The sequence below is a fragment of the Pan paniscus genome, chromosome 1 (assembly GCF_029289425.2).
Source record: "Pan paniscus chromosome 1, NHGRI_mPanPan1-v2.0_pri, whole genome shotgun sequence".
Classification (NCBI taxonomy): domain Eukaryota; kingdom Metazoa; phylum Chordata; class Mammalia; order Primates; family Hominidae; genus Pan; species Pan paniscus.
This window is the reverse complement of record NC_073249.2, coordinates 193,645,124-193,658,863: the sequence shown is the minus strand read 5'-3', so window position 1 is coordinate 193,658,863 and position 13,740 is coordinate 193,645,124. Positions and strand designations below refer to the sequence as shown.

The 13,740-nt window shown below is 51.7% G+C and overlaps 2 protein-coding genes across 4 annotated transcripts in view; one reads left to right on the top strand and one right to left on the bottom strand.

Moving 5' to 3' along the window:
• Positions 1 to 12,903, bottom strand: part of TRIM62 (tripartite motif containing 62) — a 37,042-nt gene extending 24,139 nt beyond the window's left edge. Inside the window, exons 1-2 of one of the 2 annotated variants that reach the window (XM_003812543.6) lie at positions 12,423 to 12,903; positions 11,454 to 11,985 (exon numbers count right to left, since the gene is read on the bottom strand). In XM_003812543.6, the coding sequence (XP_003812591.4) occupies positions 11,454 to 11,985; positions 12,423 to 12,673 (783 nt within the window). In that variant the 5' untranslated portion in view covers positions 12,674 to 12,903. Of the gene's footprint in view, positions 1 to 11,453 lie in introns of both variants that reach the window. The other variant, XM_034960681.3, reaches the window with a different exon arrangement.
• ZNF362 (zinc finger protein 362) overlaps positions 1 to 13,740 on the top strand; it is a 178,713-nt gene that overhangs the window by 45,962 nt on the left and 119,011 nt on the right. The gene's annotated exons all lie outside the window — the stretch shown is intronic.

Sequence of the window (13,740 nt, the reverse complement as noted above, 5' to 3'; positions counted from 1 at the left end):
ATTGTTCTAAAGGGCAGATGTATAAATGCTTCCCCCTCACTCTCCCCATTGTGCCAGTCTGCAGATTTCCACATTGTCTGGGAAGAAAGGCACAAAGCCTTAGGGTGACATTCAAGGCTCTTCACTGCTGGCCCCAACCTTTTCTTCTCCAGTCCTAGCTCTTGGTCCAGACGTGTGCTGTTCAATACGACACACATGGCTATTTAAATTGCAATTAATTAAAATGAAATAAAATGGAAAATTCAGCTCCTCGGTTGCACTGGCCACATTTCAAGTGCTTGCCAGCCACCTGGGCTGCTGTATCAGACAGTGCAGACACAGAACTGCCCGTTCTACCAGAGAGTTCTAGTGGACAGTACTGCTGCAGATACATGAGCAGCTCACAGGGCTCTCCAGGCCTTTACACATCTCTCAAGACCCAGATCAAATGTCACCTCCCCTGGGAGTACATGTCTCAAACTCTGCATGCACAGTGTCCCACACTTGTACCCTGATGGCACACACTGCATTTTAATTGCAAGGTTACCTGTCAATCTCCCCTACTAAGCTGGGCACAGTGGCTCACACCTGTAATCCCAACCCTTTGGGAGGCTGAGGCAGGTGGATCACCTAAGGTCAGAAGTTCAAAACCAGCCTGGCCAACATGGCAAAACCCCGTCTCTACTAAAAATACAAAAATTAGCCGGGCATGGTGGCGGGTGCCTGTAATTCCAGCTACTTGGGAGGCTGAGGCACAAGAATCGCTTTAACCCAGGAGGTTGCAGTGAGCCAAGATTGTGCCACTGCACTCCAGCCTGGGTGACACAGCCCAGTCTCTCTAAAAAAAAAAAAAAAATCTCCCCTACTAGATTGTACATTCCAGCCTGGGTGACAGAGCGAGACCCCATCTTTAAAACAACAACAACAAAAATCTCCCCTACTAGATTATGGGCTCTTGAGGGCAAGGACTGTGGAAAGGGGAGATTTTCACAATCTCAGTACCTAGGACACGGCCACACACCCCTGGCCTCACTGAGTCTTCAGGATGTCCCTGCCCAGGGATGAGGCTAGGCTGGGTCAGAGTTCACCTCTGAAAGGGTGGGAGGGGAGAGAAGGCCCCCAGCAGGCAGAGTTCCTTGGATGGGCTAGGTGCAGAGCCCAAAGAAACAGCTAACTTAGGAAAGCCAAACCCTAGAGTCCGGAAGGTAGGACTTAGAAGGCTGCCTGAGCTGTGTCACCCCTCCCCCTCCAACGTGTCTCCTTCCTTGGTTAGAAGACTGGCTCTACCACCCATTGGGCTGTGTGACCCTAGGATGTCACCTAACCTCTCTGTGCCCCAGTGCCTTGTCTGAAAAATGGGGATAATCATATCTCCTAAGGTTGGGAGGATAAAATGAGACAATGGTAAGAAGTATTCAGCCTCACAGGGCACAGAGCCTGGCACACCCTGGGTGCTCGGGAGACAGAGCGGTCACTGTGTCCCGTATGCGGCTCCCTAGTCGCTTCTTTGTGTCTTCATCCCTCACTGTGTCCAGGTGGCCCCTCCTTCCCTTCTCAGATGGCCAGAGCAGGAAGAGGCTGCAGGGACCATCTGGTCCAACCCCTTGGATTGCCAGGACAGGAAACACAGGCCCAAGGGAAGGGACTGACTGGCCCACGGCCACACAGCTTGACACAGGAGAACAAACTGGAAATTTTACTCCAGCAGAGAGGTCACACAGGAAACTGGAGCCTGATAAACTCCCAAGTGATACAGCTTAACCCTGAGGAAGGACACTGGTAACGGCAGAGACCCAGGACCAGAGGGGCTGGAGGCGGGTGTGGTTTGGGTTTGAATTTCACAGGCATCTTGTCACCTAATTCTCACAACAATCCACAAGGTTAGTAGTGTCTTTATTGCGTCCATTTCACAGAGGGGGAAATTGAGGCTCAGTGAGGTTAGGCAGCTTGCCTAAGTTCACACAGCTAGTAAGAGGCAGAGGGGAGGGTCTCAGTGGCTCCGAAAATCCATGTTCAAAATCTCTTGGCCTCCCTACCTCCCATGCAAATCAATGCAGCAAAAATTTCTGAGTACCCAATGAGTGTCAGGCTTTGTGCTGGCCGCTCCAGGGGTGGGCCTATACATGGTCCTTGAAGAATTTGTAGTTAGTCGAGGAGGAAGAAACTTGAATAGGTAAAATACAAAGAAGAACAGGATAAACATGGAGGGCCTGCTAGGATCCAGAACAGCTGACAACACCTGGCTGTGCTCACAGCACCCTCCCTCCACCTTGGTTTCCAAATCTGTAAAGTAAGGTCTTATTTTTATTTTTTATTTTTTTGAGACAGAATCTCGCTCTGTAACCCAGGCTGGGGTGTAGTGGTGCGATCTTGGCTCACTACAACCTCTGCCTCCCAGGTTCAAGTGATACTCCTGCCTCAGCCTCCTGAGTAGCTGGGATTATAGGCGCCCGCCACCACGCCTGGCTAATTTTTGTATTTTTAGTAGAGATGGGGTTTCACCATGTTGTCCAGGCTGGTCTTGAACTGCTGACTTCAAGTGATCTGCCTACCTTGGCCTCCCAAAGTGCTGTGATTACAGGCATCAGCCATGGCACCGGACCTCAAATCTATTAAGTAAGGCCTAACAGCACCTGCTCCATAGGCTTGCTCTGGGAATGAAATGACTTAATTCATGACCTGACATGACGTACAGGGTGAGCTCAATCAATCTTAGTTGTCATTATCATCATAGTAACTATATGTAAAGTTGGGACTCAGAACTGGGGGAGCTTCAAGGAAGGAGTTTGTTTCTGATGGAAGGACAAAGGAAGATGGATGGCCAGGGTTCCTTCAAGTCTCCAGGATGGGCCAGGGCATTGCACGTGGGGAGAACAGGTTGGGTAGGGGCCCACCCTCACATGTGCAGGAAGTGGGGGTGGTTGGGGATGGCTGCAGCCAGGCATGTGACAGGTGGGTGGAGTCACAAGCTGGAAAGGCCAGTTGGGGCTAGCTAGGGTAGGGGTGGGCACTGGAGGAGGCCTTGAATGTCAGCCTTGGAGAGTTGGATTCCACAGGGCCCCATCGGAGCGGGGGTGGGCAGGGCAGGATGAGGTGAGTGGGGAGGACACACCTCAGAGGGTGGGGCTGTGGAGTCTGCGCAGCCCTGAGCACACAGTTATGCAAATATGCCAGCTTTGAGGCTCTGGGGCTCTTTATTGGTATGAAGAAGCCAGGACTGGGGCAACAGAGGAGTTGGGGGGCACAGAGAGGCAGGGCTCAAATGTTCCCAAGGCCAGATCTCTCCTGCTGTGAGGCCATCCCTCCCTCTGGCCCAGGGGACAAAGCAGCTGTGGAAAGCCATCTCAGCTCTGGCTTCAGGGACTCTTCATCAGAAAAGCCTGTGTTCAAATCCTGACAGCACGACTTTCGCTCAGGGCTCACCTCCGCAAGCTTTCACAGTGTTGTGATGAAGGCTAAAGTGAGATGGCACCTATGACACGGCCCAGCATGGTGCTGCACACAATAGGTGCTCAAGCCTCTCCTCTTCTCCATGTCTGGGTACTTCTCTCTCTTTCCCTCTCTGACCCAAGGATGCCAGAAACCTGACTGTGACAAACTTGAACTTGCCTCTCCCTTTCCTCCCTCAACCCCAATCCTTCATCTATACCTAGAACCGGATGCTCCTGGTCCTCCCAACAGACTGGAATTATTTTATATCTTTGAGCCCCAACCCTCCCTGTGCACTTCCGAGCCACACAATCTCTGGCAACATCTGGCCAGTCCCTGCTTCTAGGGTCTCCCACCAGCTCCCCTGGCACACTGCCCCAGAGTGCTTGGTCCATAATGCAGACCTGGCCGGGCTGCACTTGCCTGCTCACATCTGTTTCTGGCTTCCTAGTTAAGGATCAAGCTCAATGGGTGCATGCATGTGTGTGTGTGAGCTTGTGTGTGCATGCATGTGTATGTGTGTATGTGTGTGTGTGCATGTATGTGTACATTCAAGCATTCAAAGCCCTTCCTGAGCTGGTCAAGCCTTGCTTTTCCATTCTTACCTCCTCCTGCCACACCCTCCCTTCTAGCCACAATGAACCACCTGAATGTGTGCTCGCCTCCATGCCTGTCCCTGGTCACACTCAGATAACCTGAGTTCAAGTTTCAGCTTCAGGGACACTTAGTGGTTTTCTGACCTTAAGCACAGTTTCTTTCTTTTTTTTTTTTTTCCCCTAATTAAAAAAAATTTTTTTAGAGACAAGGGCTCACTCTATCACCTAGGCTGAAGTGCAGTGGTGCAATCATAGCTCACTATAGCCTCAAACTCCTGGGGCTCAAGTAATCCTCCTGCCTCAGCCTCCCAAGTACCTCACACTACAGGCATGCATCATGCCTGGATAATTTTTAAAAATTTATTGTAGAGATGGGGTCTCTCTGTGTTGCCCAGGATGGTCTCGAACTCCTAGCTTCTGGCCTCAAATGATCCTCCCACCTTGGCCTCCCAAGAGCTGGGATTAGAAGCATAAGCCACTGTGCTTAGCCTCTTTTTAAAAAAAATTTTATTGAGGTAAAATATACATATATAACTTATCATCTTTACCATTTTTAGGTGTACAATTCAGAGATAGTAAGTACATTTATATTCTTTTCCCCCCTTTCTTCTTCCCCCTTCTTCTCCCTTCTCCCTTTCCAGGCCCTTAGGCACAGTTTCTGTTTTTTCTTTTTGTTTTTTTGAGACAGGGTCTCACTCTGTTGCCCAGGCTGGCTGGAGTGCAGTGGCACCATCACAGCTCACTGCAGTTTCAACCTCCTGGGCTCAAGCGATCCTCCCACCTCAGCCTCCCAAATAGCTGGGACTACAGGTGCATGAAACCATGCCCAGCTAATTTTTTTGCATTTTTTGTAGAGATAGGGTTTTGCCATGTTGCCCAGACTGGTCTCGAACTTCTGGGCTCAAGCAATCCTCCTGCCCTGACCTCTCAAAGTACTGGAATTACAGGTGTGAGCTACTGTGCCCAGCTAGGCACAGTTTCTGAGCCTCAGTTTCTCCATTTATAAAATGGGGCAATGAGATCCATCTCATAGGGTTACTGTTAGAATTAAATGAGAGGTAGGCTGGGGGAGAGAGAGAGAAGGAGAGCATGCCTGCCTGTCAAAGCCTTGAACCCAGTCCGTGGAACAATCTGCACCAGGCTGTGCATGTTTTTATTCCCTCTGTCCATAACATCTTTCTTTCTGCTCCCTGGCCTGAAGTACTCAGCGTATCTTTTAGGATTCAGCTCAACAGAGCAAGCCTCAGTTACAGCAACCTACCAGTTTATGGGCCTATCTCTCGGGACCACACAGGGCCAGGTCTTGTGTAGTTCTCTCCTGGGCCCAACACAGGGCTGGCCCTCTGTAGCCATGGCACAGATACTTGCTAAAGAAATTATGTGTGTGTGTGTATATATATATATATATACACACACACACATACATATATATGTATGTATATATACACATATACATATATATGTACACACACGTATTTATATGTATATGTATATGTATATGTATATGTATTTTTTTTAAGATGGAGTGTCACTCTGTCACCCAGGCTGGAGTGTAGTGGAACGATCTCAGCTCACGGCAACCTCTGCCTCCCGGTTCAAGCGATTCTCGTGCCTCAGCCTCCCGAGTAGCTGGGATTATAGGTGTGTGCCATGAATGCCCAGCTAATTTTTTTTTTTTTGTATTTTTAGTAGAGTTGGGGGTTTCATCATGTTGGCCAGGCTGATCTCAAACTCAGGTGATCCGCCTGCCTTGGCCTCCTGAAGTGCTGGGATTACAGGCGTGGGCCACTGCGCCCAGCCCAGAAATTATTAAAGGAATCCCTGAATCCAAGACAGAACTCACCTCCAAATCCGCCTCATCCCTCTGAGTGTTCAAGCAGAGATGGAGGTCAGGAAGGTAAATGGTACTGGGAAAACAACACTGGACTGAGTCGGGAGAGCTGAGCTCTGGTCTAACCCTGGGCAAGGCAGTTTCCCCATCTGCAAAATGGGGAGCATGTCAACCAGATGGTTTCTCAGGTTCCTCCTCATTTGGTGCTCCCTGGGACAGTTGGCGTGTTGGGAAGGAGGGTGAATTCTGAGTCAGAAAGACCACTTTGAATCTCAGCTCTTCCTCCTACTTGCAATGTGATCTTGGGAAGGTTACTGAATCTCTCAGCCTCATTTTCTTCATCTGTGAGATGGTACTGATCTCAGTCCCACTCAGGGAGTAGGGAACGAAAAAATCCTTGTGAGGATCAAATGCCTATAACACAGCACCTGGCACACAGTAAGTGCCCCATAACTTACTTTGTGCCTCCAAAACTTGGGCTATAATTTTTTAGAGTCGTTGTTTCATCATTGTTAGTCCCTACCAGGTCTTTTTTCTTTCTATAAAATAAACATCTTGGGGTCCCCAGTGTTGGCCCTAAGCTTCTACACTGTGGCCCGTGCTCAGCCAAGGTATCCTGGCTGCCCAGACACCTGTGAAGAGGGATGTAGAGATGCCAGCGGCCAGCTCTGAGTTTGACCCACAGCCAGCTTTGCCCTCACAGAGGCTGCTGTTGGCATAGAAATCCTGCCCTCTCCTTGGAAAAGTAACAGCAGAGCCACTTCGCCACAACACAGACAACCCAGCTGCCTTCCTATCTATGCTACAAAATAAAGTGCCTCTGAATCTCTCATTTCTTTGGATATTTAGCAACTCTTTCTCTCTCTTTATACAGAAAGCAGGAGGGCTAGTTCTTACTTCCATTTCTCAGATTGGGTAAGAGGGTGTCACCCCCTCTCCTGGAAGAAACCAGAGCCGAGATTTGAACCTAGCCCCCAGCCCCCTCCCTCCTTGGGTGGCTGCCTTGGTGTCACTGGATCACCATACCCTGCCTACCAGGGCTTGCGTCCAAGGCTGATCCACTGCTGTCTTCTCTGGCATGAAGGAAGCCTTGGGAAGGGCTCCAATGGTCACATGAGGCCTGGAGGGGGGCGGCTGAGACTGAATCGGATCCCCTCTCTGGGGTTAGGAACCTGAGATGGCCAGGGAGCCGGATGCCACGTCTGCTCTGACCAAGATGACGTCCCAACCACCTGCCCTCAGGGCGTCAGCTGGCACAGATGGCCTAGCCCTGTCAATACAGGACAGGCAGGGTGGCTGGGAGACAATTACCCAGCCCTCAGAGGTAGCTCAGGGACGATATGTGGCCTAGTCAGACTGGCTTCCAATCCTGGCCCTGCCATTTACCAGCTGGGTGACCAAATGAGTCACTTAATTCCTCTGAGTCTGTTTCTTCATCAGTAGAAGAAATAGATAACAATACCCATCCCACAGGGTGCTATGAAGATTAAATGAGGTAATGCAAGAAAAGCTCTTAGTGCAGTCCCAGGCATTCAGACTGGGCTCGATGAATATTGGCTGAGAAGCCCTGAACTCTTTGGAAATGGGCTCCTTCCCTCCACTTTGCTCAGTGGTCCAGGTACTCAGCAGTGGAGGTGGGGAGGAAGACACCAACACACATACACATATACACACACACACATGCACACACACACATGCATGCACACATGCACACACATGCATGTACGCATGCACACACACGCACATGCACACCCACAGGTTACATAAAAATCCTTAGAACTATATAGTAGCTCCTGCCATGTTTCATGGGATATGATTATGGGGGGACTTTAACTTTTACATTATACAGCTCTGCTTCTTGTGTTAATTTTATAATCAGAATAAAGACATTTAAAAATAGTTTTGGGGTGCCTACTATGCCAGGCACAGTACTAGGCACTTCTGATAAAGGATCCCTAACCCTTACAACATCCTTCCCAGGAACGTCATATCCTCGTGTTATAGATGAACCTTAGAGAAGGAGCCTTAGAGAAGCAAAGTGACGTGACCAAGGACACACAGCATGTCAGGATCTGACCCCTGTGATGGAATCTGGAGTACAAAGCAATTGTGCTTAGTAGGTCAGGGAAGGCTTCACAGAGGAGGTGATATTTGACCTGAAGTTTTAAAGTTCAGTAGGACTTTTCTAGGTCAGGTTTCTCAACTAGAGGTGATTTTGACTCTAGGAGACATTTGTCAATGCTTGGAGATGGTTTTGATTGTCACAACTTGCAGGGTGGGTGGAGTTTGCTACTGGCATCTAATGGGTAGAGGCCAGGAATGCTACCAGACTTCCTATAACACACAAGATGGCCCTGCACAACAGTTATCTAGCCCCAAATGTCAATAATGCCGAGTACGATGTAACCTACTATAGCTGTCATTTATTGAGTGCTGTTAGGTGCCAAGTGCAGTACTAAGTTTTTATAAACATCATCTTGTTTAATCCTAATATAATTACTTCCATGCTGTCCATGAAGGACCCGAGGCTCAGAGATGGTAAATAATCTTCCCAAAGTCACACAGTAAATGGTAGAGCCAGGATTGAGATTGCCTGGGTACAAAGCAGGGCTCTTAATTTCTCTGCTCTGATGCCTCAAGGATTTATAATAAATGTAAAAGCTCCAGGCCAACTGCTAGGTAGGGTGTTGGGAGACTCCAGCTGAGTATAGGCCCAGCTTCCTCTGGCTTCGAGGCCTTGGGCAAGTCCCCTTCCTCCCGCTCCCTCTCCGGTTTCCCCATCTGTCAAGTGGATGTGGCACCAGATCATATGCATGGCTCTGAGTCTGTAATTCTGCAGGAGAAGGGCCCCAGCTCCATCAGCTGCTGGGAGAGAAGGGGATGTGAGGGTGGGTTCAGCCTTATTTCTGCTGCATAAATAGCTAATAAGCCTTGCCTTCCCCATATGGAGGGAGAGGCAGATGGGGTGGAGGGTGCCTTGAATCTCACCCAGCAGCACATACTCTCTAGATGGGAGGCAGATTTCTCTGCCACCAAATTGCCAAGCCCAGAGGACACACTAAAGCAAGGCCTCCTTCTCGGGCCAGAGAGGAGAGTCTGGGCATTCACTCAGCTGGGCACATGAGCTCTCACAGGCAGAAAGAGAAAAGGTGGGCTGTATGTTATTCCAGCCTGTACTGTGTGCCTTTGAACCTCAAATAGCAGGTTAATCCCAGGTCAGCCTCACAAAAGTCCTGGTAGGAAGGAAGCATCCTGACCCCATTGTACAGACAGAGCATCAACGTTTACATGAAGTGACTCACCAAGGTGCACACAGTGCCCACAGCAGGTTTGGAACCCAAGTATGTCCAACCCCAGGACAGTGTGCTAGAAAGTAAGCAAGTGGCAGTCCTGTTTTACTTTTCACCCAATAATGAAGCATTTCAATAATATTTGTAGGTAATACATGTTCAATTTCTCCTGTGTCCCCCAGGTCATCGGATAGAGTACAGAAGCCCAACATACAGTAATTTGGATTTCCTGGTTTGCAGACAGGAGAACCAAGGCTCTGAAGCAGAGGCTAGAAGGTCAGACAAGGAGGGGAGAGATCAGAGAAGAGGGATCTGGGTCAGGCTGTGCCCTATAGCCCTGGCTGTCTCACTGTCTGGAAGTGTGGCCTTGGGCAAGTCACATCACTTCTCCAGGCCTCACTTTCCATTCCTACATGATGAAGAGGTTGGACAGATGGTTTCAGACAGAGTCCCCTCAAACTCTTCCTGCTTATGTGACTCCATAGACGGGGAGATGGACAGCAGCAGCGTCTAGCACGATGGCTCTGGGGGTGGAGGGCCAAGCCTTGTGCAGGCTCCCAGAGGCCCAGGCCTCTGATGGGGCCTTCATCCTCAGACAGCTAGACTGGAAGGGAGTCAGTTGTAGTTTTGAGATAAAAGGGACAGGGAAGGAGCGATGGTGAACATGGGCCATTTCTCCTGAGGCCCATGGGCATCTGCTGGGTGCAGGCCTACTCAAAGACTAGTGTGTGGAGGGGTTGGGAGCCCCTACAATACAGGGGAAAGTAATTATTTAGTTTCTGTTTGAGTATCTCGAGGCCAGAGAGCTCATTACCTCCCAAGTTAGCCCACTCCATTTTCATAAAATGTTTGAGCCAAAAACCTTCTGCTTCCAAACGCTCCACAGTGTGGTCCAGCTTAGGCCAGGGTTGGTCATTCTTTCGTTCATTCATTTGGCCTTTATTGGTGTGTACTGTGGGCCAGGCCTTGCACCAGGCTTTGGGGCCATAGATAGGAGAAATAAGATTCTGTCTCTGGCCTTGGAGAACTACGTGCTTGACTAGTATCCCAAAGCCAGGTACATGGGACTGCTGGATTTAAGTGATTTAGCTTGAAAAAAGGATTCCAGGCCCAAGTAAGCTTGGGAACCATTTTATTAAACACAGTAAAATAGATTTATTTGCAACAAAATTTCTCTAAGCTTTTAATATGCAAATGCACACTGAAAATTCTCCAAGGGGGTGGGTATAAAAAATATACTGTATTTCCCACACTTATTAATAGAGAGCATTTGGGGAAATGCAGTTCTAATGTTTGTGTTTGTTTGTTTGTTTGTTTGACCAGTGGAGCTTGGAGAAGGCTTCACGGAGAGGATATTTGAGCAAGGCCTTAAAAGTTGAGTAGGAGTTTGTCAGTGAAGACAGGAAGTCTTAAGGGAGACCGATTAGAGTTCTATGCCAACTATGCTCAGGTCACTCTGCATGTACCGTTTCACTTAGTCTTCAAAAGTCCTGATGTGGGGGACAGAGCCAAAGAGGTCATCAAAAACCTCTAGAGACTCCTAGAGGTCTAGCCCCTCCCTTCTTGAATCACCTTACATCTGGGCCTTATTCTCCAAATCTTTACCTTAAAGTCCTGCCCCCACTCAACCTGGCCTCTACTCTGGCTTAAATCTAAACTTGTTGTAGAGTATCTGGACCTGATCTCAGTCTTAACCCCTCATACACCTTGGCCTAATCCTCAGTACTCAAACCTGCCCTCTCAGCACTTTGGCACCCTAACTTATACCCCTCTATTAGGTTTCACCCTCACCTGTCCAACACATTCTAGCCCCCGTACTCCTCTTAGTCCTGATGCACATCTGATCCAGTCTCCGCCCCCACAGAACCCCCAGCCTGCCAGAGCTCAGCTACCCGGTTTAATACAGACCCATCCTCGCGGCCTCGCCCTCAGTCTGACAGTGGCCCTGACTTTGCCCGGCTCTGATTCCGCTTCGTCCACAACCCTGCCCCAGCCCAGTATCTGGTCCACTTCTGATCTCACTTGTTTCCGCCATCCCATCCGCATCCCCGACTTCTCCCTAACCGCGGACCAGCCGGTACTCCAGGTCTGTCTCAGATCCCTCAGGGTCCGGACTGCCCAAGGCCCCGCCCCCACGGTCCCGCCCTGCGGCGGCCCCGCCCCTCCCTGCCCCGCGTTACTCCTGATAGGGCCCTGACCTGGCTGGCGGCCCCGCCCCAGGACCATTCTGACTGGGCCTGGCCCGCGGTCCAGCCCTGACCCCACCCCTCTCCCGGCCCCACCTCCAGCCCGGCCCCGCCTCTTCCCCAGGCAGGCCCGGCAGCGCACCTGCAGCTCGTCGAAGGCGTCGTCTATGCCGGTGACCTGATGCTGCTCGTGCAGCGCAGGCTCGTCGCAGAAGAAGCAGAGCAGCGCGCGGTCCGTGAGGCAGAAGAGCTTGACCTTGTCGTGCGCCTGGCAGGGTCGCGCGGCGCGGCGCGCGTTGAGGATGGCGTCCAGCGGGAAGGCGCTGTAGCGCTCCACGATGTTGGCCAGCTTGAGGCTGGGCGCCAGCGCGGGCTCGGCGAACGTGCGCCGGCACTCGGGGCAGTCGCGGGCGCCCTGAGCCTCCTGCCGCACCCAGTGCTCGGTGATGCAGCGGCGGCAGAAGTAATGCTCGCAGCCCAGGCTCACCGGGTCCTGGTAGATGCTCAGGCAGATGGAGCACAGCAGCTCGTCCTTGAGGCTGCACGCCATGGCGCCGGGGGCAGCAGAGAGGGGGGCCCGAGGGGCAGGGGGGCGGCTGAGAGAGCGCGGCGCTGTCGGAGGCAGCACCGAGGGCTGGGCGCGGGGACGAGGCCCGCACAGGCAGGGGTAGGAGCTACCGGAGAAGAGAGGGGGTGCTGTCCGGAAGGAGGGTAACGCGAGGAAGGGGTGCGCGGCTGAGACTCCGTGGGACGCCAGCCCGGGAGGGCAGTCTAGAGGTAGTGGGCAGCTCAAGGCGATGGGCGCTGGGAGGAGGCTGTGAGCGGCTGAGGGACGGAGATCCTGACGGGGAGGTTCTAGGGGGCGGGGCAGTCCTAAGGGATAGGAGCTGGGAGAAGGGGATCCCGGAGCGGGGTGGAGCCCTTGAGGGGGTCGAAATCCCGGGGTGGGGGCGGTGCGGGGAGGGCGAAAAGCTGGGGATGGGGAATCCTGGGGGAGGGGGCAGCCAGGCCGAGCCGTACATTGGCTGTGACCGGCAGAGAAGAGGAGGGGTGCCGGCCCGCTCAGCTGCCGGATCCCGGCCCCAAACCCTGGCCCAGCGCGACCCCTTACCCCCGCGAGCTTAGCAGCCACCGCTTCGGTCCAGCGCAGCCTCTCAACCCGGAACCAGCCGAATCCGAGCAGCCGGTGGCCGCGGCTGCCTCCCCGCCCCCGTGGGCGGGACCCAAGCAACTCCGCCCCCGCAGCGGGCGGGGGAGGGGCGGGGCCACCAGCCGGTTGACCCCGCCCCACCCCCACCATCCTCCAGCTCCCGGGGAAGCAAAGCCCAGCTGTTCCTTCGGGGTGTGTACTTGGAACTGCATCCAGGTCTCGCTTAGGGTCCCCGCGGCGAGGCGGAGCAGCTAATTTGAGAGCACAACAAATAAACAAGGAGCATCTTTCTGGATCATCGATTTGAAGATGTAGAAAAAATCATATTTTGTATTAAAACGAACAAGAATTTATTTGGAATACAACTTCTGCATAAAATATAAAGATAAAACTCTTGAAATGCCCTGCTTGCTTAGAGCAAGTTCAAGGCCCTCACACTCCTAAGCGCTGGGGTCCCATTTCCTCTTCACTTTCTTAAGGAGTGCTTGGGGAGAAGTTTGGAAAGCCCTGGCTAACATCTGGCCCCGGAGGCTGCCTCCATTGGCAAACAATTCTGGAGTGCTGTATTTGTGTGTGTGTGTGTGTGTGTGTGTGTGTGTGTGTAAGGCGGTGAGGGGTGGAGCAGGAGAGAGGGAGAAAAAGTAATAGGAGAACTTGTCTTGTGTGCCAGATGGAGAGGGGATAAGGGATTTCTAGGCAGAGGAGACAGCCTGTGCAAAAGCATAGAGGCGTGAAAGGGGAGGGTGCAGTGAAGGAAGTGCGAGTAATTCTGTACCGTTGGGGGTGGGGTGGAGAAGGAGCCTGGGTGGGCTGGAGGGCATTGTGGGTCATGGTAAAGAATTTCTTGAAGGCATGGGGCTTTCAGGCAAGGGAATGACCTGGTCCGATTGGGTTTCAGGAAGTCTCAGAGATAATCATTATACCATCTGCAAGGTGAAGAAGACAGGGAGCTTTTCCAATGTGTCTGCGCATGCACAGCACTCAGCACACAGTAAAGGTGTGTAGCTGAATAACCGCATCAACGCCCTGGGTTGCAGGAGGAAGGAAAGACTGGGCACCCCTAAGGTGCTGTTGTCATCGTGCCTGCAGGAGGCGAGACCCGAACTGGGGCCCCAACAGTGGGTAAGGAGAGAAGACTAGGGTATTGCAAGTACAGACACGGTGACATTTGGTGATGGTTGGATACGGGGGTGAGGGAAATGAGCCATAGAGGGTGGCTACCAGTTTCTGCCTCCTCCAGAAATATCTTCATTGGTGTTAAACTTTATTGAGGTAAAGT